At 41.3% G+C, this 27,200-nt stretch overlaps 1 protein-coding gene and 2 pseudogenes across 1 annotated transcript in view; all 3 read left to right on the top strand.

Moving 5' to 3' along the window:
• Positions 1–25,115, top strand: part of LOC139021872 (cytochrome P450 2C19-like) — a 32,892-nt gene extending 7,777 nt beyond the window's left edge. Inside the window, exons 4-9 of the mRNA XM_070432666.1 lie at positions 3,119–3,279; positions 4,486–4,662; positions 14,005–14,146; positions 19,338–19,525; positions 23,260–23,401; positions 24,584–25,115. Coding sequence (XP_070288767.1) covers positions 3,119–3,279; positions 4,486–4,662; positions 14,005–14,146; positions 19,338–19,525; positions 23,260–23,401; positions 24,584–24,765 — 992 coding nt within the window. The 3' untranslated portion in view covers positions 24,766–25,115. The remainder of the gene's footprint in view (positions 1–3,118; positions 3,280–4,485; positions 4,663–14,004; positions 14,147–19,337; positions 19,526–23,259; positions 23,402–24,583) is intronic.
• Positions 8,159–10,190, top strand: LOC139021873 (uncharacterized protein KIAA1143 homolog pseudogene; annotated as a pseudogene).
• On the top strand, positions 11,842–12,443 carry LOC139022126 (sterol carrier protein 2 pseudogene; annotated as a pseudogene).
• Positions 25,116–27,200: the final 2,085 nt, after the last annotated feature.

Here is a 27,200-nt window from a genome sequence, read left to right as displayed (position 1 = left end):
CTGGGACCCCTTGTGCGATGTTGGAGAGCCAGTTTCAGCCCGATCCTGCAGGCCAGGCTGAGGGACCCCACTAGTGCACAAATTCGTGCACCAGGACTTTAGTCAAGATAAGAGAGAATCACTGATTGGTTGCCTCCTGCACACCCAGTCCAGGGGATCGAGCTTGCAGCCTAGGCATGTGCCCTGATCGGAATCAAACCATGACCTCCTGTTGCATAGGTCAATGCTAAACCTCTGAGCCACGCCAGCAGAGCTACCTATTTTAAATTCTTTCTTCCATATTATGTGAAAGGAAACACCAAAAATCATATTTCACCTGTGAATCACAGACAGACAAAGAAATCCCCAAGGCTTTTCAAATTATCCTTTACCTATCAGGTTAAAATAAAAGTTGTTTTAGCCCTGGCCGGGTGGCTCAGTTGATTAGAATACAGTCCTATACACCAAAAGATTGCAGGTTTGTTTCCCAGTTGGGGGCACCTACAAGCGGCAACTGATCGATGTGTCTCTCTCACATCAATGTTTTTTTCTCTCTCTCTCTTCCTTCCTCTCTCTTTAAAATTCAGTAAAAGCATATGCTCAGATGAGAATTAAAAAGAAAAAAAAAGTTTTTTTAAAGCTTAGAGCCCTGGAACATATTTTTTAAATCCTCACCCAAGGATATTGTTTGAATTGATTTTTTTTCTTGTTTTGAGACAGAGGAAAGGAGTGGGAGAAAAAAACATTGTTGACTCGTTGCCTTACACGGGGTTCCTGACCTGGGCAGCCTGCAACTGAGATACCTGCCCTTGATTAGAATTGAACCCAGGACCCTTCAGTCTGTGGGTCTACTCTCTATCCACTGAGTCAAATCAGCTAGGGCCTTGGAACATTTAACAGAGCCTGGCCTAGAAGCCACTAACTAGATATTTCCTTTTATTCTATGCCCTACTATTTCCTCCCCATATTAAACAAAATTTATAGTATAAAGCAACGGTCGCCAACCTTTCAGACCTCACGGACCACCAGTTGGTGACCGCTGGTATAAAGCACATAACATGAGATCTACCCTCTTAGCAATTAAGCATACATTACAGTATCAGGCAGCTAACTCCTAAGTAGGGCTCAAGCTCCACAGGGTGGGGTGACAGGTAATCCAGAGGGTGGGGCTATTGCTTTCCCCCAGGGGAATGTGCCACCCAAGAAAGATGGCATCTGTGTTATTAGAGAATGACTCAGCACAGGGTTCCTGGTGGCTCTCTCCCCAGAGCCACAAACGCAGGCTCTCCGCATAGAATTATAGTCCATGCCACCCTCCCTTCCTCTGCCAGAGCCCAGGTTAGTGGTTATGAATGAGATTTTGTGTATTGGCTCTTTAAGAGGGCACCTGTGTCTCTAGCAGACTTCCATCTCCCCCTGGTGGACAGAATCCCTGCTAATTTTTACAGCCAGATATTACATGGGAGCCTCTTCCCAGCTCTTGTGCTCTGGGCTGGGTAGCCTGGCTTGGAGTTGAGACCCCACCCTTCTCAGGGGGAACCTTTGCAGCTGAGATCTCTCTCCAGAATCTCAGCTACCAGCCCTTTTCATGTCTCCACTCCCCCTACCAGTCTCAATGTGGCTTCTTCTGTAAATCCTTGGTTATAAGACTTCTCTTCAGCTAGTCTTCAGTTGGTTATTCAGGTAGATTGCTCTATATTTTAGTTGTAATTCCAGTTTGGTCCTGGGTGGAGGTGAGTGTACCATCTATCTACTCTGCCACCATCTTGGATCCTCCAGGAGGGAAAATTTTTTAAAAATATGTTTTTATTGATTTTAGAGAGAGAAGAAGACAGGGGGAGAGAGAGATAGAAGCATTGATGTGAGGGAATCATTTATTGGCTGCCTCCTGCACACCCCCTACTGGGGATTGAGCCAATAACCCCGGCACGTGCCCTGACTGGGAATCAAAACTAGTGACCTCTTGATGCATGGGACAATGCTCAATCCACTAGGCAACACTGGCCAGGTGGGAGGGAAATTTTTTTAAACATTGAAATAAAGATTTAAAAGAACTCCATTTTTGTTTTGCTTATGTGGGATTTATGTTTGAAATAAAAAATTCTCATTTCATTTTTATTTTAGGCAAAAAATCCATTTTATAATAATTGTTCACTTGTATTAGCTTTTCTTTTTTTAAAAAAAATATATTGTATTGGTTTCTTACAGAAAGGAAGGGAGAGAGATAGTTAGAAACATCAATGAGAGAGAAACATTGATCAGCTGCCTCCTGCACACCCCCTACTGGGGATGTGCCCGCAACCAAGGCACATGCCCTTGACCGGAATCAAACCTGGGACCTTTCAGTCCGCAGGCAGACGCTCTATCCACTGAGCCAAACCAGTCAGGGCTGTATATTAGCTTTTCTTGTCATACAACAAGGATGCTTGCTGCTTCTTTACACTTATTCTTTCAAATATATGAATTCACCCACAATCTTCCTCGCTATAGCTCCCCCTCTGTTGCTTCTATAGATGATTCTTTCAATTATTCATCATACATAAAACATCGTGAGGTCCCTATTCTTTCTCTATACCAGCACTTAATTTTCTACAGGCTTTGCAGACAAATGATATTCAGCACTAACTTTAATTATGAGATATATAAAAATGGCCTCTTTAAATGTTTTTTTTCCCTTTATTTTTTTCTTCCAAATTAACAGGCACCTTGGGTGAAAAGTAAAGACAATTTGTACTTGAATACAAATAAAGACAATGGGTATAAATTGAGTATTTTTTTTCAGAAAACTTATTTAATTAGCTAGGTTGAAATAATATACTCAGGTTAAGGTAAAAGTAATGCATTGATTTTATGCATGTTGAATATTTTTTTAAATATATTTTATTGATTTTTTACAGAAAGGAAGGGAGAGGGATAGAAAGTTAGAAACATCAATGAGAGAGAAACATTGATCAGCTGCCTCCTGCACACCCCCTACTGGTGAGGTGCCCACATGCATGTTGAATATTTTGCTGTTAGGAAATTTATAGGCAAGATATTGCTTTAAAGTTTCTAAAATTACCTTTACCTGTTATTTCATAATCAAAGTGTTTCATATGTATATTCTAATGGTGTTTTAAAATTGTTTCTGATTCTTTAGCATCACCCTGTGATCCCACTTTTATCCTGGGCTGTGCTCCCTGCAATGTGATCTGCTCCATTATCTTCCAGAAGCGTTTTGATTATAAAGATAAAGTTTTTCTAAACATAATGGAAAGGTTTAATGAAAATGTCAAGATTCTGAGCTCTCCATGGATTCAGGTGAGGCCAAGATTGTTTCTTCATGAGGAACCCTTTATGCTCTTTTCTCCAAGAAGTCCACATCTCTGTGTGTACCAAGCTGTGAAGTGAATGGGTGAATGCCACAGTCCTTCCCAGAGCCTAGCATCATGAAGTGCTCATCTGGGAAATTGGGCTGAGGCCTTTAATGATAGACCAGAAAAGAAATGCCCAGAATACAGATCTGGAATTCAACCCCATTGACCCTGCCCAGGATATTCCTGCTAAATTCTAAAGCCCAATTTCCCATAAAGTACTTTGATAACTTCCAGAAAACATGCCTATAGTACTAAATGGACTTCTGGGTTCCTCTTGAAAGGATTCCATTACACACAGGTCTTGTCATTAGTCAACACTTGGCGACTTCTTCAGTACATTAGTTGATAGAAATATATGCATTTAGGGAGGAAGAGAATATCTCCTTCAAGAAGGGAGAATATTTGGGACCACAGATGCTGCTAGGGAACACTAACTGGGGTAAGAGTATTTGATGCTTTAGTTGGCATCCTAACTGACAAGGTAATTGTTTGGGGGATGACAAAATGATTGGTTACATGGTGTATGAACCATACACAAACATCACAAGTTTACCCTGTGCGAGTTGACATGTTCTGTACTCTGCCTAAAAGATAATGATGTGGTCTTAAAGAAGTCACTTAACTGCCCTGTGCACAGTTACTTCATATATAAAATGTTGAGTTGTGTTTCATGGTATCACCAGGACCCTCCTAGTTCTAAGATACTGATTCGTCCAAGGCTACTAGACAGAAATAGAAACAGCAAGGTTACGTTTTGTGCGTTGTATCAGGTTGCCTAAACTCCCTCCCACTCTGTTGTCATCTACAAAATGTGAATCACGGTATTTCATGCCATCCCATATTTCAAGATTTCAGGGAAGAATTGATGTAAAAAATGAGAGAACTGATATGCACCTGTTTTTATACTATAAGCATGATGTATGCATATAGAAGCGATTATCATCTTTGCTCCTCTGGTCAGAACTTTCTCCCTCAAATACACCTATCAGTGTAGAAAGTTACATATTTGTAAAATAGAAATCCCCCTCAAAACAAAGACCATATTTCATTAATATTTACAGTACAGTTTCTGACTAGGGCTTAGCATATGGTATATGTCTTCATTAAGTGTTTTTTTTTTAATCAGATAAACTATCCTTTTCTCTTCTAGATCTACAACAATTGCCCTGCTCTCCTGGACTATTTCCCAGGGAGTCAAAACAAAGTATTTAAAAATATTGCTTTTATAAGAAGTTATGTTACAGAGAAAACAAAGGAACATCAAGCATCCCTGGACATTCACAATCCTCGGGACTTGATTGATTATTTCTTGATCAAAATGGAGCAGGTAAAGTGTTAACAAGCACTCAGTTATTTGATTGCTTGTGCATCTTGTGGCTCACTGAATATTTTTGTATTTACCAGAGATATTTCAATGGTCAGGCAAGTAATTCTGACAAGCATCTTAAGGAAATATAGTATGCATGAATCTACACCAAGCAATATGGAAGATATACTATTAGGTTGTTAAATGAACAGTGAATTGTTAAATAAGTGGACTACATTAATCCTGCTTTTTAGGTACTAATAATTTACCTGAGGAGAGACAGAATGATGCCTGAGGTGAAAACAGAAACAATTACAAACAAATTAGAAAATACAGTATAGCATGCCATGATGTGAACATGGACATGACCTTGCCCACAGTGTATTAGAGAATGGAAAAGCATGGCTTTACCTTGCTGGGCTTCCTGCACATCCAGTGGTTGAAAATAAATTTTAATATAGTTATAGTGAAGGACAGGGGAGAGGATTTCAGAAGGGTGAGTGGTGTATGTAGAGGTGTAGAGGTTGTGGTGAGAAATAGGTGGATGGAAGAGACAAGCCTTAATTGAATGTAAAATAAATGAATTGGCATAGGAATAAAGTTGGAAGTTGGTGTCGGTAGGCATGAATCCTGAACCATTTGTTGAAAAGACTATTTTTTAGCACATGAATTGCCTTGGCACCCTCATCCAAAATCAATTGACTGGATTAAAAATGGTGTGGAGTAAGTGGATGCTACACAGACACGCTCCCAGGACCAAACTGGAATTGCAACTAAAATACCAAAAAAAATATATATATCCTGAATAATCAATGGGAGACTAGCTGGAGAGAACGCTGATAACCAACGACATAAAGTGGAGACCACCTAGAGACTGGTAGGAAGGATCTGAAACCAAGATTACTATGTCCAGCAAGGCTATCATTCAAAATAGATGGTCAAATAAAGAGCTTCCTGGACCAAAAAAAAGGCTAAAGAAATACAGAAATAGGAGAAACCAAGATGGCAGCATAGGTAAACACCTGAAACTGCTGACTCGCACAACCACTTCAAAAATACAACTAAAAGACAAAACAGACATCATCCAGAACCACAGGAAGGCTGGCTTAGTGGAAAATCTACAACTAGAAGGAAAGAGAAAAGCACACTGAGACTCAGAGGAGGTGCGGAAGTAAAGTGCAGAGGTACAGAGGCTCGAGCGCGTGCGGAAAGGGGCTGGCAACGGAGGACACCGGTGTCTTTTGCAATCGGGAGGGAGGCAAAAGCTCCCGACGGCCCTGACTCCAGTTCCGGGCTAGTCTCTGGAGACCCAGACTCATACGGGGAGAAACTGGACTGTCTGGCAGTGAGCGAAACTCGAGGGCGGCTTTCTCTCAGAGGTGCTTGCAGCGATTACCAGGACACTGAAACCCGGGACCTCTTAGGACAGGACTGAGGATCAGCCATAGCTGTTTGCTCTGCCCTGTTGATTCCCTGAGACCCCGCTCTACCCAAGCTGTGCACAGAGGCTTTTGCATATGAATGGGCTGGCCCTTTGAGATCTAAAATTACCTAACAAACTGCAGCTGGGTCAGAAAGACCCAGAACATCCAAAAGAAGGCCCAAGGCCCCATAGCAGCTTGCATTGCTTCACGGCAGGGCCTCATCTGGGCACCTCCAAAACCCAAACAAGGAAGAGGAAACTGCAGATCTCTCCTTAGCTCCTGCTGGGTAGCCTCAGGCAGAGGCTAAACTAGCACATCCTAAGAGATCCAAGAGCCTGTGTACCCAGTGGTCAGAGTGGGACCATCCAGATTACAACTCCTCAGATCCATAAGGGACACACTCAGGGGGCAGACTCAGTGAGCACCAAAGCCCCACTGAAACAAGTCTTGCCCCATAAGGGTGTCTTCAGCACAGAAGTTCTTCCACTGTAGACACAGCTGATTCTCACAGACAATTGGCTTGGAGGTCAATTCCTCCCAGTGATACCTACAACAATCAAGGCTTAACTACAACAAGACTGTGCACACAACCCACAAAGGGGTGCACCAAGAGTGTCCACCCCAGGTAATTGGGGAGGCTGAGCCACTGGGCCCTATAGGACACCTAGCACAGAAAGCCACTCTATCAACACAGGGAAGCATAAAAAATGCAGAGACAAAGAAACAGGACATAAATGACAGAAATGGAGGAAAGCAAACTTTTGGATATAGAGTTCAAAACCACGGTTATTAGGTTTTTCAAGAATTTTCTAGAAACCGCCGATAAATTTAGTGAGACCCTCAAGGATATGTAAAAGGACCAACTAGAAATTAAGCATACACTGACTGAAATAAAGAATAATATGCAGCCCTGGCCGGTTTGGCTCAGTGGATGGAGCGTCGGCCTGCGGACTCGGGGGTCCCAGGTTCGATTCTGGTCGAGGGCGTGTGCCTTGGTTGCGGGCGCATCCCCGGTGGGGAGTGTGCAGGAGGCAGCTGTTCGATGTTTCTCTCTCATCGATGTTTCTAGCTCTCTATCCCTCGCCCTTCCTCTCTGTAAAAGATTAATAAAATATATTAAAAAAAAAAAGAAAAAAAAAAGAATAATATGCAGAGATCCAACAGAAGACAAGAGGATCCCAAGAATCAAGTCAAAGATTTGAAATACGAAGAAGTAAAAAACACCCAACTGGAAAAGCAAAATGAAAAAAGAATCCAAAAATAGCAAGATAGTGTAAGGAGCCTCTGGGACAACTTCAAGCGTCCCAACATCCGAATTATAGGGGCACCAGAAGAAGAGAGAGAGCAAGATATTGAAAACCTATTTCAAGAAATAATGACAGAAAACTTCCCCTACCTGGTGAAAAAAATAGACTCACAAGTCCAGGAAGTGCAGAGAACCCCAAACAAAAGGAATCCAAAGAGGACCACACCAAGACACAGCATAATTAAAATGCCAAGGGCAAAAGACAAAGAGGATCTTAAAAGCAGAAAGAGAAAGAGACTCAATTACCTACAAGGGAATACCCATACGACTATCAGCTGATTTATCAACAGAAACTTTGCAGGCCAGAAGGGAGTGGCAAGAAATATTCAAAGTGATGAATATCAAGAACCTACAACCAAGATTACTTTATCCAGCAAAGCTATCATTCAGAATTGAAGGTCAGATAAAGAGCTGCACTGATAAGAAAAAGCTAAAGGAGTTCATCACCACCAAACCAGTATTATATGAAATGCTGAAAGGTATTCTTTAAGAAGAGGAAGAAGAAGAAAAAGGTAAAAATACAAATTATGAACAACAAATACACATCTATCAACAAGTGAATCTGAAAATCAGGTGAATAATCTGATGAACAGAATGAACTGGTGATTATAAATAGAATCAGGGGCATAGAAACGGAGTGGACTGACAATTCTCAGGGGGGAAAAGGGTGTGGGGGGTGTGGGAATAGACTGGATAAAAATCGTACACCTATAGATGAGGACAGTGAGGGGGTAAGGATAGAGGGTGGGGTGGGAACTGGGTGGAGGGGAGCTATGGGGGGAAAAAGAGGAACAACTGTAATAATCTGAACAATAAAGATTTATTAAAAAAAAAGAAATACAGAAATATAATGGCAATAAATAAGTACCTATCAATAATAACCCTAAATGTAAATCGATTAAATACTCCAATCAAAAGGCATATGGTAGCTGAATGGATACAAAAACATGACCCAACTATATGTTATCTACAAGAGACCCACCTCAGAACAAAAGACACACACAGAATGAGAATGAAGGGATGGAAAATTTTTTTCCATGCAAATGGAAAAGAAAAAAACGCTGGAGTAGCTATATTCATATCCAACAAAATAGACTATAAAATGAAGGCCATCACAAGAGACAACAAAGGTCACTACATAATACTAAAGGGATTGACCCAACAAGAGGATATAACCCTGGTAAACACATATGCACCCAATATAGGAGCACCTAAACATATTAAAAATAAAACACCAAACTTCTATAGGACTTTAAGAAAGAGATCGACAACAATACAGTCATAGTAGGGGACTTTAACACCCCACTGACTTTGGATAGATCTTCCAGACAAAAACTTAACAAGGAAATAGTGGCTACAAAGGACACACTGGATCAGATGGATTTAATTGATCCATTTATAGTATATTTCACTCCAAAGCTGCAGAATATACATTCTTCTTAAGTGCACATGGATCATTTACAGAGATAGACCACATGTTAGGACACAGAACAAGTCTTTACAAATTCAAGAAGACTGGCAATCTCGAGACAGTCCTGAGAGCCGCTGTTTCCCCTGAGCGGCCATGAGCAAGCGGAACCAGGTGTCTTACATGCGGTCCGCCGAGCCGACCTTCCTGGCCCGCTTCAAGGAACAGGTCGGCTACAGGGAAGGGCCCATCGTAGAGACCAAGAGAATCCAGCCTCAGCTCCCAGATGAAGATGGTGATCACAGTGACAAAGAAGATGAACAGCCCCAAGTGGTGGTTTTAAAAAAGGGAGACCTGTCAGCTGAAGATGTCATGAAAATTAAAGCAGAAATAAAGGCTGCCAAAGCAGATGAAGAACCAGCTTCAGCTGATGGAAGAATCATGTATCAAAAACCAGTGAAGCGTTCCCCGGATGAAAAATATTCAGGTTTAACAGCAAGCTCAAAAAAGAAAAAGACAAGTGAAGATGAAATAAATCAGCAGGACTCAGTTAAAAAGAACACACAAAAGTCAGTAATAACTACAGAGGATTTTGTAATTAAACAGATCCCCTACTGCATCTTCGTCTAGCAAAACCCCACTTATGGTGGGGGAGATGATAATGTGTATAGTCAAGAATAGTTCCTAGTTCCTGCTAAGGGTAGCCCTGTGACAGTTCTGGCAAGTTATGAGATATAAGTGGGTCTTATACAAGTAAGGATCTAATACAAATGATCTTGATACAAATTAGGATCTGATGTATAACATGGTGGTGACTCTAGTTGGTAAAACTAAAGAAAGAGAGACACAAATGGAAGTCTGCTTAATAAAGCTACTAGGTTTTTTGATATAAAAGGACAGATTTGGCAAGCATGAACCTTTGTCCAGTTTTATTGAGAAATAATTGACATATTACTATATAAGTTTAAGGCATACTACATAATGTTTTGATTTACATCTATTGTGAAAAGTATTTGAATATTTTTAAAGCTTTTGAAGCTTACTTTCAAATTGCTTTCTAGAGAGGTTTTTACTATTTTATTCATTTAACATCTCCAGGAGCCCACTTGCCTCATCCATAACAGTGCACCTGCATGGGCTAGAACCAGCCTTTTCATCTTTGTCAATTTGATGTATTGAAAATGGTGTTTAATAGTTAAATTAAATTGACATTTTCTTTGATTTACAAGGGAAGCTAAATTGTTTTTCATATTTAACAAACCATTTTGTATTTCTTTGTCCAATTAACTTTTTGTTCATTTCCCATTAGTACAGTCATGTTTTTCTTACTAATTTGTAAGTTATATAATCTATCTTTTCTGTTGTTATTCTTTGTTTCTCATCCTCTGTATTAGATAAAGAATAACTTGTATTCTCTTGTTCTTTGTGTTTATTTTTTACATTTTAAACTTTGTTCCCTCTGGAAGTTATTTTGGTATACTTTTTTTCTTGAGTAATTAAATTGTCCTAGAACCAAAAAAAAAACAAAAAAAACCCCAAAACAAAACAAAAAAATTCAAGAAGACTGAAATCATATCAAGGATCTTCTCAGATCACAGTGGAATGAAATTAGAAATCAACTAATGTAAAAACACCCCAAAACATTAAAAAACATGAAGGCTAAACAGCATGTTACTAAATAATGAAGGGGTTACCAACGAGATCAAAAAAGAAAAAAAAAAAACTTACAGGAAAGGAATGAAAATGAACAGACAACAACCCCACATTGTGGGGACACAGCAAAAGCAGTCCTGAGAGGGAAGTTCATAGCATTATAGGCCTACCTCAAAAGACAAGAAAAATTAACAAAAAACTATTTAACCTTACAACTTAACTAGAAAGAGAACAACAAGAAAAGCCCAGAGTAAGTAGAAGGAAGGAAATAATAAAGTTTAGAGCAGAAATAAATGACATAGAGACTAAAAAAACAATACAAAAAAAATCAATGAAACCAAGAGCTGGTTCTTTGAAAGGATAAACAAGATTGATGAACCATTAGCCAGACTCATCAAGAAATAAGGAGAGAGGACCCAAATAAATAAAATCAGAAACGAAAGCAGAGAAATAACCACTGACACCACAGACATACAAAGGATTGTAAGAAAACACATATGAACAACTATATGCCAACAAGCTGGACAATGTGGATGAAATGGACAAATTCCTAGAAAATACAATCTCCCAAAATTGAATCAGGAAGAATCAAAAAACCTGAATAGGCCAATAACAACTGATGAAATAGAAGCAGTAATAAAAAAAAACTCCCACTAAACAAAAGCCCGGGTCTAGACGGCTTCACAGGGGAGTTTTACCAAACATTCAAGAACTATCACCTATACTCCCCAAACTATTCCAAAAAATCTAAGAGGAAGGAATACTTCCAAGCTTTATGAGGCCAGCATTATCCTAATTCCAAAACCAGGTAAAGACATTACAAAGAAAGAATTACAGGCCAATACCCCTGAGGAATATAGATGCTAAAATCCTCAACAAAATATTAGCAAATCGGGTCCAGCAATATATTAAAAAAATCATACACCATGACGAAGTGGGATTCATTCCAGGGATGCAAGGCTAGTATAATAGTTGCTAATCAATAAATGTGATACATCACATAAACAAACTGAAAGACAAAAATTACATGATCATATCAATAGATGCAGAAAAAGCATTCGACAAAATCCAATACCCATTTTTGATAAAAACTCTCAGCAAAGTGGGAATAGAGGGAGCATATCTCAACATGTTAAAGGCCATATATAACAAACCTACCGCAAACATAATACTCAATGGGCAAAAACTAAAAGCATTTCCCTTAAGAACAGAAATAAGACAGGGATGTCCACTTTCACCCCTCTTGTTCAACATAGTACTGGAAATCCTAGCCACAGTGATCAGACAAGAAGAAATAAAAGACATCCAAATGGGAAAGGAGGAAGTAAAACTCTCATTATTTGCAGATGACATGATATTGTACATAGAAAACCCTAAAGACTCCACCAAAAAACTACTAGATTTAATAAATGAATTTGGCGGCTCTGCAGCATAATTTAAGCCATGGAGGAGCTGCAGTTGTCACAATCTACAAGATGGGCTTTTCGAAGCTGCCAGAACTGAACAAATTGAGGCTGCTCCAATCAGTGCTGCAGTTGAAGGATTTAAGGCAAAGCTTGTCTTTAAGAAAATTGAAAAGAAGCTTGAAGAATAAGGGGAACAGTTTGTGAAGAAAATTGGCAGTATTTTGGCCTTCAAGGTGAAGGATGGCCCTGGGGGTAAAGAAGCCACTTGGGTGGTGGATGTGAAGAATGGCAAAGGATCAGTGCTTCCCAGCTCAGATAAGGAGGCTGACTGCACAGTCACAATGGCTGACTCGGACTTGATGGCTTTGATGATGGGTAAAATGAATCCTCAGTCGGCCTTCTTTCAAGGTAAATTGAAAATCACTGGCAACATGGATCTGGCTATGAAGTTAGAAAATCTTCAGCTCCAGCCGGGCAAAGCTAAGCTGTGAAGAACTTCCTGTGCCTACCTTTGAAAATCAAGATGAGATTTACAAATATATATCCATATATTTCACTGTCAGAACTTAGACTGAAACCCTGCATTGGCAAATAGCATGAGATTTGTTTTTAAGTGGGTGTGACCAATCCTGTTTTCCCTAAGCTCTGGGTGAACAGAGCCTGATGGTGTCCTACTGCTTTGCTGAATTGCATACAACTGTGTGTTAAAATGTTCATATGGTAATTATGGTTTGGGATAAAATTGAGTTCCAGAATAAAATTAGAAACAGCAAAATCCAAAAACTATGTAAACAAAAGCTCTCATTTTGCTTATGAAGTATATTTGAGGATTTATTCTGCTGAAGATTCAATTTAAATTTTCCTTGGGAGAACTAAGGGAGAAACAAAATACCAGAAGCTGGCCAGAAATCAGTGTTGTGCACTTAATGACCTTAATCTGTTTTCCATTAATAGTTATTAAAATTCTGTGCTGGAATTAAAACAATTAAAATTTATGCATTTTGTGCCATCAGAATGGCATTTTCTTCCCAAATCTAAATAAAAAAAATATCAGAACTTGGGGGGAAATTTTGTAGCTGAACACGGGCCTATTTTTTAAAATAAAAATATTTTTAATTAGTTTCCTTCTTGAAAATTCAGTGTTAAATTATTTTAATAGTAAAATTTGCTTTGATATGCACAGTTTAAAAATTATCTCATATTAATTTAAGTTTATAAAGTCCAACCCTGTTATAATTTTTCTTTTCATATGTTTAGTTTAGTGATTATCCACATTTATCTTTCTTCTTAGTTTTTCTAATGCTAATGTTATTTCTTATAACTCAGTAAAATATGGGGTAAAATAATGGAAGAATATTTAATAGAAAGTTAAAATTGCTCTTCCTGAAAAAATAAATAAAATAAATGAGTTTGGCAATGTGGCAGGATACAAAATCAACACCCAAAAATCAATGGCTTTTTTATAGACCAAGAATGAATTCTCAGAAAGAGAAACTAAAAAAATAATCCCATTTACCATTGCAACAAAGAAATTAAGATACTTAGGAATAAACTTAACCAAGGAGGCAAAGGACCTGTACTCAGAAAACTATTTATCCATGATCTATTGATGGACATTGTGTTGTGTCTGCCTTTGGCTCTTATGAGTAATGATGCTATAACATTTGTATACACGTTTCTTCATGGACCTGTTTTCATTTTTGTTGGGTACATTCCTAGGAGAGGAGTTGATGGGACCTATGGCAATGTTATGTCTAACATTTGAGGAACAGCCAAGCTTTTCCATGGTGTCTGCAGCATTTACATTCCCACCAGCAGTGTATGAGCGTTCCCATTTTTCAACAGTTGCCAATACTTATTTTCTAATTTTTACAATTATTAAAGCTGTTCTAATGAATATGAAGTATCCTGTGGCTTTGATTTGCATTTCCTTGATGACCAGTGATACTGAATATATTTTCATGTGCTGTTACCTATTTCTAATCTTCGGATAAATGTCATTCAAGTCCTTTGCTTATCTCTGTTGTTGAGCTGTTTTGTTTTGTTTTCTAAAATTGCACCTTGCAGTTTGTATGTTGGCTTAACTTTAAAACAAATGAATTATTTTGGATTAACTGGAATTCTGGAAAATGAATTTTTCAAATAATTTCATCAAACTATTCCTAGGAAAAGCACAATCCGCACGGGGAGTTCACTATTGACAACTTGACAATCACCGTGTCTGATTTCTTTGGAGCTGGGACAGAGACGACGAGTACCACGCTGAGATATGCTCTCCTGCTCCTGCTCAAGCACCCAGAGGTCTCAGGTACGCCCAGCATGGTGGGAGGGGTGAATTTCAGAAAAGACGTTGGAAAGACATGGCAAGGTCATTCCATCTTGTTTCTCTTAGAGAAGTTTCATTAAAATGCCTCTCACCTGCTTTGTTTTTCCAAGTTTAAAGAAGGGATAATGGGACATCTTTCTAAAATACAGGCTGATGTCTGAGAGGAGTGAAGACGCTGTGGGCAGTAGCCAAAGCAATAAAGTACGGTCTGTATTTCCTGGGAGGTTATGTGTGGCAGGCACACACCAGCATGGAGTGGCCTGGGACTGCATAGTGCAGTGATGATGAACCTATGACACGCGTGTCAGAGGTGACACACGAACTCATTTTTTTGGTTGATTTTTCTTTGTTCAATGGCATTTAAATATATAAAATAAATATCAAAAATATAAATCTTTGTTTTACTATGGTTGCAAATATCAAAAAATTTCTATATGTGACACGGCACCAAAGTTAAGTTAGGGTTTTTCAAAATGCTGACACGCCGAGCTCAAAAGGTTCGCCATCACTGGCACAGTGGTTTTATTATGAAAAGGCTACTCACTGTAAACAGTGGGTATATTCCTCAGAGATCTCCCCTCATTCTGAGAACGCAGGGTCCTAATGGAAACTCTTCTTACTGAAGCATAAGTGAAAATCCTAGAGACTTACTTAGTGAGGCTGCCTGAGATCATTTCCAGTCTAGAAAGTGTCCTAAAAATTGAGATTCACAAGCAATGTGGTCCTATTCAGGCTTAAGATATTGCATAAAGGAATTTTGTTATTCAGAAGTCTGTTGCCAGAAAGGAGTTGGTTGCCAAAACAAGATCTTTTCCAAGCACTTTATGTTAGAAATATACCTTTTTAAAAAAATCCTCACCCGAGGATATTTTTCCATTGATTTTTAGAGAGAGTGGAAGCGAGAGGAAAAGACAGAGAGAAATATCGATGTGCGAGAAATACATCAATTGGTTGCCTCCTGCACTAGCCCTGACCAGGGCGTGGGTCAGGGAGGAGCCTGCAACCGAGGTTCGTGCCCTTCATGACGGAAATGAAACGTGGGACCCTTTGGTCCGCAGGCCAATGCTCTATCCACTGAGCCAAACTGGCTAGGGCAGAAATATACCTTTATAGAGTTATGGTTATGCATAGCAGTTTAGAAACATACATTATTTTTTCCTGTGTTAAAATCCCACCAAAATGCTTACAACCTACTACAAATGAGAATTAGTCTTCTAAAGCTGGATAAGAGGAGGTCAGGAAACAGCCAACAAATCTTCAACAAATATCTGAAATGCAGAGAGCATACAGAGGGGAGATAATGAACTCAGTAGAGAGGATGAAATTGTAACCTCAGTGTCAGAAGAGGAAGTTTCATGAGGAGGAAAAGTTCTTTGTGGTTCTTAGGATATATTCCCAGAAGTGGGGTCGCTAGGTCAATTTTTTGAGGAACCTCCATACTGTTTTCCACAGTGGCTGCACCAGTCTGCATTCCCACTAGCAGTGCACGAGGGTTCCCTTTTTTCCACATCCTTGCCAACACTTTGTTAATTTGTTGATGATAGCCATTCTGACAGGTGTGAGCTGACACCTGGTTTTAATTTGCATCTCTCTGATGATTAGTGATGTTGAGCGTTATTTCATGTCTATTGGTCATCTGTATGGCCTCTTTGGAGAAGTGTCTATTCAGGTCCTTTGGTGCAATAAGCCAGTCAGTGAAAGACAAATACCAAATGATCTCACTTACTAGTATATGTGGAATCTAATGAACAAAATAAACTGACGAACAAAATAGAAACAGAGGCATGGATACATGGAACAGACCGACAGCTGACAGAGGGGAGGGGTTTGGTTAGTCTGGGTGAAAAAGGTGAAGGGATTAGCCAAAGAACATATGCGCATAACCCATGGACACAGACAACAGTGTGGCGATAGCCAGAGGGAAGTGAGGAGCTAGAGCTGGATGGAAGCAGGCAAAGGTAAGGGGAGGATGGCGGGCGGCGTGAGGAGACTGGGGACATCTGCAATAGTGTCAACAATAAAAATCAAGTTTAAAATATTTATCTGTGTCCCTACATCCCTATAAGTTTTGAGATTATATATATATATATGTGTGTGTGTGTGTGTGTATATATATATATATATATATATATATATTATTGATTTCAGAGAGGAAGGGAGAGGGAGAGAGAGATAGAAACATCGGTGATAAGAATCATTGATCGGCTGCCTCCTGCACGCCCCACACTGGGGGTTGAGCCCGCAACCCAGGCATATGCCATGACTGGGAATCAAACCGTGACCTCCTGGTTCATAGGTCGATGTTCAACCACTGAGCCACGCTGGCTGGGTGTATAAGTTTTGGTATTTAGAAGTACCAGTGTCAAAGAAGACAGAAGCAGAAACAGGCTGAAAAGGTAGCTCTCCCTGCCCAAGTCCCTTTTTAAAAAATATATATACATTTTATTGACTTTTTACAGAGAGGAAGGGAGAGGGATAGAGAGTTAGAAACATCAACAAGAGAGAAACATCAATCAGCTGCCTCCTGCACACTCCCCACTGGGGATGTGCCCACAACCAAGGTACATGCCCTGACCGGAATCAAACCTGGGACCCTTGAGTCCGCAGGCTGATGCTCTATCCACTGAGCCAAACCGGTCAGGGCTGCCCAACTCCCTTTGACAACTCCTTTTATCAGGTAACTGCTTTTCCCCAATACAATGAGGGAGGTTTACTTTCTAGAGAAATGACAGGGAAAGAGTGAGGTGTAGGGCTAAAAAGAAACGTTAGGTAAGAATCTATTTCTAGAATTCAGAGACTCTTAGTTTCTTTCTCCATCCTATTTCCTGAAATTCAGCAGCCAGATTTTTAAAAAACTCCAGAGAGTGAACAGGCCTGGAGGAAAGACCTCAATAGTTGCCATGCAGATAGAAAATTTCCTGACACGTGTATCAGAGTGAATGAAATAAAAGCATCCAACTCAAGACACAGGGTCATGAATTTCAGAACACGAGGATTAAAAAGAAAATCACAGCTGTGTCGTGTCGTGTGTAGGACTGGGATTCAGAACACCATCAGAATTCTCAAGAGTAACTATCAAACTGTACATTAATAAGAGTATATTCTCAGACCTGTACGTTTGACAAAAACTTTACACCCCACCCCCCTTTCCCTGTTTTCATCCAAATGTCCGTTTCCATGTCAGAGGAAGCCATGGGCTCAAGAAATCAGGAGGGCTCAAAGGAGAAGGAAATTGTCAGGGAGCTTGCTAGATGCCAGGCCTCGGAAATATCCACTTCAAAATGAGTAGGTGGATAAAGCAGGTGTGAGGGGAGACACCAAGCAAAAAAGAGAAATGATTGATTATCTTAGGTTTCCTAATAACGAGGAAATTGTTATTAGGAGTTAGAAGCATCTACCTCAGTATTTAGACATAATTCTAAATCGACAGTGCCCTCGGCGGTGCTGGGCCTGACTCTTGCTTCAACAGTGTTTGGACGGAACAGACCCCGGGACGCCCCTTCTTCCAGCCTCCGACCACCTTCCAGCGTCTTATCCCCTCACCGCCTTCAGAGCCACCTCCGGGACCAGCCAACACACCGGGTGTTTTCCTACATTAACTCCTTCTTGCAGAACAACCATGAGCTCCCAAACCTGTCAGAATTATTCCACCGAGTGGGAGGCTACTGTCAACCGCCTGGCCTGCATCTGCAGGGCTCCCACCTACCTCTCTGAACACGACCATGTGGCTCTCCAGGGCACGGGCCATTTCTTCCGCGAGTTGGTGGAGAAGAAGCGCGAGGGCGCTGAGCGGCTCTTAAAGTTGCAAAACCAGCGCGGTGGCCGCATTCTCTCCAGGACGTGCTGAGCCTCCCCAAGATGAGTGGGTGAAACTCAGGGCCATGGAAGGCGCCCTGGCCTTGGAGAGGAACCTGGCCAGGCCCTGTGGAAGCTGCAGGCCCTGGTTCTTCTCACAGCCCCTCAGCTCTGTGACTTCCGGGAGAACCACTTCCTGGGCGAGGAGGTGAAGCGCATCAAGAAGATGGGCAACACCTGGCTCCCCTCTGTAGGCTGCCAGCCCCCAGGCTGGGCCGATATCCTTGGAAAGGCTCACCCTCCAGCACGACTAGGAAGGAGCCTTTGGAGCCCAGAGTCCTTTGAGGGGCCCCCTATGCATTCCTTGGTGTCTGGCTTTTACATGAGCCTCTCCCCGAAACTGCTAGCCATTCTTTTAAGCACCCTGAAGCCCTCTTCATGCATTGGACCAAATGAAACAATAAAGCTTTTTGGAGAGGGAGAGGGAGAGGGAGAGGGAGAGGGAGAGGGAGAGGGAGAGAGAGAGGGAGAGAGGGAGAGAGGGAGAGGGAGAGGGAGAGAGGGAGAGGGAGAGAGAGGGAGAGAGGGAGAGAGGGAGAGAGGGAGAGAGGGAGAGAGGGAGAGAGGGAGAGAGGGAGAGAGGGAGAGAGAGAAATTCTAAATGAAGATAGAGAAAATTATGAATTGAATGAAAGAATCATGGTTAAGTCCAAGAAAGTACCAAAAATGAAACATAATCATAGTCGTCTTACCAGAGAGGATATATAGTCAGAATGATGTTGAAATGTGATCTAACTATATTGGGGAAAACAGAATAAAGGGAATTGTGTGCATGTCTGTGTGTATTTTGTATGAGGTGGGGATGGAGAAGAAAATTCTCACCTTCCTTACCAGGAAATCAGATATTGTCTAAAAATAGGCAAGAAATAGAAGTCATTAATTATTTATTTAAAATAGACTTTTATTGATTTCAGAGAAGGGAGAGGAAAAGAGATAGAAATGCACAAAACATACAAATACACAAAACATACATTATCATCTAACTTTCCAACCCACATATTATTTTGATATAAAATTATATTTGATTTCCTATTTTTCTTTGTACAAGGACTTAATTCCTTGACCATTTCACCATTTCTGTTTATATGATGAGGTATGCTTATACAGGCATGGATTGTTGTATCTTAAGTCTAGCTTGTAGGAGAGCTGTATGTATCTACATGGCAAATATTTCTCTGTGTCTGGGTGAATTTCTGGGCATATAACTGATGTTTGCAATGACATCAAGACACCCTAGTGCTGCATGTATCCCTGAATCGGTGTGTACATACGGTATGCATTTTCCTGTTTTCCATCTGTCTTACTTATGTCTTACCAGCTAAAGTCCAGGAAGAGATTGACCGCGTCATTGGCAGAGAGCGGAGCCCCTGCATGCAGGACAGGGGCCACATGCCCTACACGGATGCCGTGGTGCACGAGGTCCAGAGATACCTTAACCTCCTCCCCACCAACCTGCCCCATGCGGTGACCTGTGATGTTAACTTCAGAAACTACCTCATCCCCAAGGTAAGATGTGTTTCACCCACACTGACCTCAGAGGTCTCGGAGGTCCCATTTTCACAGTATGGTGTTCATCTTCTACCAACACAAGATGAGAGGGGCAGAAACCACACTTGTGGCAGCTTGAGGGACTCTAGTATTTCCAGTTGAGACTATCAACCTGTATAACAGGTTCTGACATCTGACAGTACAGGTCTTGCAAATGTGTCCTACTTCTTTAATATTGTTTGGCTAATCTTAGCTGCTTACATTTCCAAACTAATGTTAATATCAGTTTTTCAATTTGCCAAAACAATCTGCTGGGACTTTTACCAGGGTGTCATTAGATCAATTTGGAAAGTCTTAACATCATGACACATTGAATCTTTCAATTAATAGGTATGGTATACACTCCCAATTGGGAGGGGTTTTCTTTAATTTTCCTTTTTTAAAAAATATACTTTTATTGATTTCAGAGAAGAAGGAAGAGGGAGAGATAGAAACATCAATGATGAGAGAGAACCATTGATTGGCTGCCTCCAGCACATCCCACACTGGGGATCAAGTCCGAAACCAGGGCACCTGGCCTGACCGGGAATTGAACCGTGACCTCCTGGTTCATAGGTCAACACTCAACCACTGAGCCACAGCGGCCGGCCTTTAATTTTCTTAATACATTTTTTCAGTGCATAAAAATATAATTGATTGTAGTTTTGATGACCTTATATGTAGCAGCCTTGCTAAATTTAAAATCATTGCTGGTAATTTGTCTCCAGGTTAATCTGCAATTTCTACATACATCACCCTGCTATCTGGGTTAAATATCCTTGTTTCATCCTTTATTTCTAATTTTCAGGAAAGTGGAGGTTTAACATCTCACTAGTGAGAATGTTTTGATAGATATTCTTGATAGATTGGGAATTTTACCCTCTTATTTTTCATGATTTTTTGTCCTGAATGTGTATGTGATATTTTCATATCAATTTTCTGCATCTATTGGTATGGTTGCATATTGGCTTCACTTTCCCACTCAGTGTTCCTACACAGCTGGTCTTGATTTGCTACATTTTTTTCAGGACTTCTGTATTTATACTGATAAAACGTTTTTGGTCTACAATTTTTCTTCTTCAAAATTTTCTGGTCATATTTCTGATATGAAGGTAATGCTGGTCTCAAAAAAGTAGGTGCCCCAATGTAGGTTTATTTTGACTGTCTTCCCTCTTCTTGTGGCCACTTAGTCATGTCTTTGAAATGCATGGCTTATTGCTTGTCCGTGTCACAGAACACTTCTCAATGATGTGAGGTTGACTTGTGCTTTATTTTGGTTCTATCTAAAGAATATTGCCAGAACAGGGTCTCAAAGGTTGACCCTTATCTATTTCTAAAACCTTATAGTTTTAGCACTTACATTTAGATCATTGATCCATTCAGGTAAATTTGTACTGATGGTGTGAAATAATGGTCACACTTCCTTTATTTCTTATGAATATCTATTTGAGCAACACAAAAGAAACATACTGCCTTTTGTACTTCTTTTGTATCTTTTGGAGTATGGGATGGAACTCCATCCAACTGAGCTAACCTTCTTTCGTATCTTAAAGAATAATTTTCATATATTATTTGTTTAAAAATATACAAGGGGCCCTGGCCGGGTTGCTAAGTGGGTGGAGCATGTCCCATACATCAAAAGGTTGTAATTCCCAATCAGGGCATATACTGAGTTAGCAGATTTGCTACCCGGTGTGAGCAAGTATGGGAGGCAACCAATTATTCACCCAACAGTTTTAATGTTAATTGATAAAACTTGACTGGATTAATAATCCTAAAATGAATTGTTGCAAAATGATGATTTTTTTTTTAAATTTTAACATTCGGTATTTGTAGGCTGGGATTAATCTGTAATTAAACCTCCCTTGTATTTTTTTATTTATTTAAAAATTTTTAAGTTATACTTGGCATACAATGTTATATTAGTTTCAGGTGTATAACATAGTGATTCAGTATTTTTTGTTGTTAACCCTCACCCAAGGATATTTTTCCATTGATTTTTAGAGAGAGTGGAAGGGAGGGGGAGAGAGAAATATCAATGTGAAAGAGACACATTGACTTGTTGCCTCCCACAAATGCCCTGACCAGGGCCAGGGATTGAGCCTGCAACGTGCTCTTGATGGAACTCGAACCCAGGACCCTTGAGTTCAAGGGCTGATGCTCTATCCACTGAGCCAAACCAGCTAGAGCTCAACATTTATTTTTTGAATTTTATTTTTCAACTAGAGGCCTGGTGCACAAAATTCATACACTGGTGGTGGTGATGGGCGGTTTCGCTCAGCCCGGCCTGTGCCCTCTCACAGTCCGGGACCCCTTGCTCCTTACTGCCCACCTGCAGCCGAGGCAGGAGAGGCTCCTGCCACCACCGCTATGATCACCAGCCATGAGCCTGGCTTCTGGCTAAATGGTGCTCCCCCTGTGGGAGTGCACTGACCACCAGGGGGCAGCTCCTGCACTGAGCATCTGCCCCCTGGTGGTCAGTTGGTGTCATAGTGACCAGTCGTTCTGCCTTTCAGTCAATTTACATGTTAGGGTTTTATTATATAGGATTATAGTTTACATTCAATATTATTTTGTATTAGTTTCAGGTGTATAGCATAGTGGTTATACAATCATATTCTTTACAAAGTGTTCCCCCCCCCCGATAATTTTAGTACTCACCTGACACCATATATAGTTATTATATTATTAACTATATTACTTATGCTGTACTTTACATCCCTGTGACTATTCAACATTTATTTATCTTACGTGCTCACCACACTAAGTCGAGTAACCATCTGTCACCATGCAAAGCTATCACACTACTATTGATTATTATATTGCTCTTTGCCTTATTTATCCATCCCTCCCCTTCTTCCCTCTGGCAACCATCAGTTTGTTCTTTGCTTCTATGTTTTTAAATCAAGACTAACAATCTACATGGCAATGATAAGACTAACAGTTGTATTTATTGTCATGACCATAGAAAAGATTATTTTTTATTAGATCAGATGTCTGTTTATAAAAGCCATATGAACAGATAACTCCAGACATTTCAAGTTCCACCGAAACCTTCCATTTTAAGCCATAATTCACCTATGAGATGAGTGAAGGTTGAAGTCATAAAATAAAGTAGGTGGTGGGGACATATAGCAGTGTCCAAACGTGGTGATGAGCAGATGGAGTCAGAAGGCCTGCCACCCTAGGACCCATGTCTCAGCACTTCAAATGCTATTGGAAATCACTTTAGCAACATCCCTGTCACTGGTCTTACACTGCTCATTGTTTATTACTTGTTCTCTCTGGCTCACAATGCCACTGCCCTTCTTAGGACTTAGGGCTCCTCATCTATAGATCATAAAATTGGACTAAAGGACTTGCACTCTGTCTTCCAGCTCCACAACTTCTTCTTCTTCTTCTTCTTTTTTTTTTTTTCAAATTTTAACAGCCAACAGTTAGTCTTTTTTTTATATATAAATACATTTTTATTGGTTTCAGAGAGGAAGGGAAAGGGAGAGAGAGATAGAAACATCAATGATGAGAGAGAATCATTGATTGGCTGCCTTCTGCACGCCCCCCACTGGGGATCAAGCCTGCAACCCAGGCATGTGCCCTTGACTGAATCAAACCCAGGACCTTTCAGTCCACAGGCCCAAGCTCTATTAACTGAGCCAAACCAGCTAGGGCTCCACCACTTCTTCATAACTCACTTTACCTTCTGTTCTTTCCAGGGCACAACCATTATAACAAATCTGACTTCTGTGCTGCGAGATGACAAAGAATTCCCCAACCCAGAGAAGTTTGATCCTGGCCACTTCCTGGATGAGGGAGGCAACTTCAAGAAGAGTGACTACTTCATGGCTTTCTCAGCAGGTAATACAAATTTATTTTCTTCTCTTTTTTTCAAAATATGTTTCTTTGATTTTTTTTTAAGAGAGAGAGGAAGGAAGGAGAGATGGAAACATCAATGGGAGAGAAATATCGGTGGGCTGCCTCATGCACGCACCCTAATGAGGGTGGAACCTGCAACCCAGACATGTGCTCTGACCAGGAATCAAACCAGCGACCTCTTGGTGCATGGGATGATGCTCAGCCAACTGAGGCACACCGACTAGGCTACAAATTTATTTTCGTTGGTACTTCATGGGGCAGGATATTTTTTGGGAATCAGTTGGAACTTACGTAGCCCTCACCCTGGGGCTGGTAGAATTGCTCTTGGTCCATGGCCAGAAGCACCTCTCCCCAGGCCCACACACTCTCTCTCCTCATGGCCCACCCTTGTTATTAGGCCAGATCACTGGGGTTTTGGAGAGTTGACTCAGTTCTTCCAAGTTCAGAAATGAAATCTGAGCTTGGTACTGAAAATACAAGAGACGTGCATGCATCCCAACCAAAAAGAACAGTGTGGTACAAAACTGGAAACTTCAGGGAGTGTAGGAGATTGATGAAGAGTAGGTTTACGTAGAGCAGGAACAAAGGCTATGCGAATGTGAAGAATGATCATGAGACATCAGGCTACAAACAGAAAGTACAACCAATGTATTTGTGTTTCTAGGAAAAGGCTGGTAGCAACCTGAAAGAGAAGTTATAAAGTAAGAACACTTAATGAAATACTTGGTATAGTGCTGATTCTCAATAAATATTTGTTGAAAGAATACCTGTTAGGATAAGACAGTGGTCGACAAACTGCTCCTCGCGAGCTACATGCGGCTCTTTGGCCCTTTGAGTGTGGCTCTTCCACAAAATACCGACTTCTGCGCATGGGCCACGAAGTTTCAATTGCACTGTACATGCGTGCCCACACGTGGTATTTTGTGGAAGAGCCACACTCAAGGGCCAAAGAGCCACAGTTTTCCAACCACTGGATAAGATGTTGGGTGGACAGGATACATGTCCACCCTTTGTCCATCTGCTTATCCAACCATTCTGCCTGCCATCCATCCATCCAACCATCCAACCAACCATTAATCAAATAATTACTGCACATTCTCTTCCTGGCATCCAGGAAGTCAGTGTTCAAGGATTATCTACTCTCTCTGTGTGTGTTATTTTCAGGAAAACGGATGTGTGCAGGAGAGGGCCTGGCCCGCATGGAGCTGTTTTTATTCCTGACCACCATCTTACAGAAGTTTACCTTGAAACCTGTGGTCGATGTAAAGGATCTTGATGTCACCCCAGTTATGAATGGCTTTGCTTCTGTGCCGCCTCCTTACCAGCTCTGCTTCATTCCTGTGTGAGGAAGGACAGACCTTCTGTCAGCAACTCCCTTTCATCTGGGGCACCGTTCATCTCTTTCCCTCTCCATCCCCGTCCTGGGGGTCCCTTCTCTGACCTCTCCTCTCCTCATCACCCGCTTCTCTCAAGATCCAGGATTATCCAGCCTCCATGAAAGGAGCATTTCCTGAGTCTCACTGGGCAATGGATCTGCTCTTCTCCATACTCTGAAACATTTGTACTGGCCACACATATGCTAACATAATGCTGAGTGGTACTGTGTAGCCAATATGAACAGAGCAAGCTGATTACTGTGCGCCAGGGCAGGGCCATTGTCCTCTGCGTGTTCTCAATAAAAAGCATCATTTGCTGAGCCCGTCCTCAGACTTTCCTTCCTTCGTGCATAAGGCAGGTAAAAAAATGAAAGAAAGTAGCCCTAGCCGGTTTGGCTCAGTGGATAGAGCATCGTCCTGCGGACTGAAGGGTCCCGGGTTCGATTCCAGGTTCAGGCTCCTCCCTGACCCAGGCCCTGGTCGAGGTGCGTGCAGGAGGCAACCAATTGATGTATTTCTGTCTTTCCCTCTCTCCTCCAGTCTCTAATGGAAAAACATCCTCTGGTGAGGATTAAAAAAGAAAGTAATACAAAGAGGCATGCTGGTCCTCCTAAGGATAAGCACAGAGAAGGACAAAGGGGACGCACACAGAAAAGCTCTCTTGGCTGTGTGTCACTTAGAGTTACCTGAGGTTTGGATTTAAAAGAGAGAAAAATTGTGTTCAGGAGCAGTTTCATCACTGGGATCGGGATCAGTAATAGCGAGGAAGTAAATACAAAGGAAGCCACAGAAACCTAAAAATAAAAATCAGAGCAGAAATAAAAAAAACACACGTGTAAACAGGAAATCAATAGAAAAAAATTAATGAAAAAAAAGCTGTTTTTGAAAGTTCAGTAGAATTGATAAACCCATACAGAAAGGAACCCCCTGAAAAGAGAGAAGACACAAATTACTGTTGTCCAAGTGAAAAGAAGGGCCATTGCTTTGATGCCATGGACATTAAAAGGATCATAAAGGAATATTATGGACAACTCTATGCCCACAAATTTAATAACCTAAGTGAAATGGGCCATTTCCTTAAGCACAGTCTGTCAGAACTGACAAGAGAGAGTCACAGCAACAGGTTCTTCAAGAAGAACATGTGAATCTGGGGGGGGGGGGGGGGGGGCGGACCTGTGATCATCCTGGGAGCTCCTTACCCCGGAACCTTCCAGGGAACAGGGGCAGCTCTGAGGGGAGAAGGGAAAGCCCTGTCGAGGTGCAGCTCATGTGAGGAATCCCATCTGCATGCCCACCCTCCAGTGCACCTACACTGCTGAGGGGGCCTCACCGCTACCTGGACCCCACACGGCCAGGGCACCAGCCCTCAGAGCATCCAGCCTCTGGCCCTCCACATACTCTCACCACTCACCACCCAGTTCAAAGCTATTATTATTTTTAAAAAATATTTTTTATTGATTTCAGAGAGGAAGGGAGAATGATGGAGAGATAGAAACATCAATGATGAGAGAGAATCATTGGTCGGCTGCCTCCTGCACGCCCACTACTGGGGATCGAGCCCACAACCCAGGCACGTGCCCTTGGCTGGAATCGAACCTGGGACCTTTCAATCCGCAGGCTAAGGCTCTATCCACTGAGCCAAACTGGCTAGGGCAAAGCTATTATTTTAATCAACAGACATATATTAAGGCCCAGAAGCATCTTTTGCTTGCTCTTCCCACGGGGTTACAGATAACATGAAGATCAAGGAAGAGTGTTTTGATAAACCAAGGGATTCTAGTACCTGAACTGCTCACAGAGAATGTGTGCCTTGAGGAGAGTGGACGAACCTGTGGGATTGAGATTTGCTACTTAGAGTATCTAGAGACTGTACAACAGAACAAGAGCAACAGAAATGATGTCTATTTAATAAAACTTCTGAAAACTGTTATCACCGTCAAGATGCAAAGTGAACACAAGCGAAACTACTACGCGCTTGTTCTTGGCTGAACAGCTTTGCCCTCAGGCAACCCTGCTTGCACACTATACGCCTCCAGGATCCGCCCGATCTGGGGGACTCTCCGGTGACTTCCATGAACTGCTTTCTTGTAATTTCTCCAGATTGAAACATTGTTCTCCAGGAGAAAGTGAGACTTAGCGAGCGACTCCAGCATGGCCAGGATTAACTTCTCCACCATATCACTGGACTTCAGGAAAGGGACCCACTTCCATCCCAGCCCCACAGCTCCTGCCCTGGAGTGAGTTCTGGGAAGAGGCTGGGGCGCCTGGTTTGTCCTGATTTCAATCCCTGGCCTCACTCACTCATCACACAGTCATTCCTTAAGTACATTCTGAAAGACAGTGTAGCTTGTTGATTACGATGTGGCTTCTGAAGTCAGATGGTCAGGGTTCAAGTCCTGTCTCTG

Source organism: Myotis yumanensis, unplaced genomic scaffold (assembly GCF_028538775.1).
Source record: "Myotis yumanensis isolate MYYU_CA2020_CCGP unplaced genomic scaffold, mMyoYum1.0.hap1 SCAF_13, whole genome shotgun sequence".
NCBI classification, from domain to species: Eukaryota; Metazoa; Chordata; class Mammalia; order Chiroptera; family Vespertilionidae; genus Myotis; species Myotis yumanensis.
The sequence above is the reverse complement of the archived record's forward strand: the minus strand, read 5'-3'. Positions and strand labels throughout refer to the sequence as shown.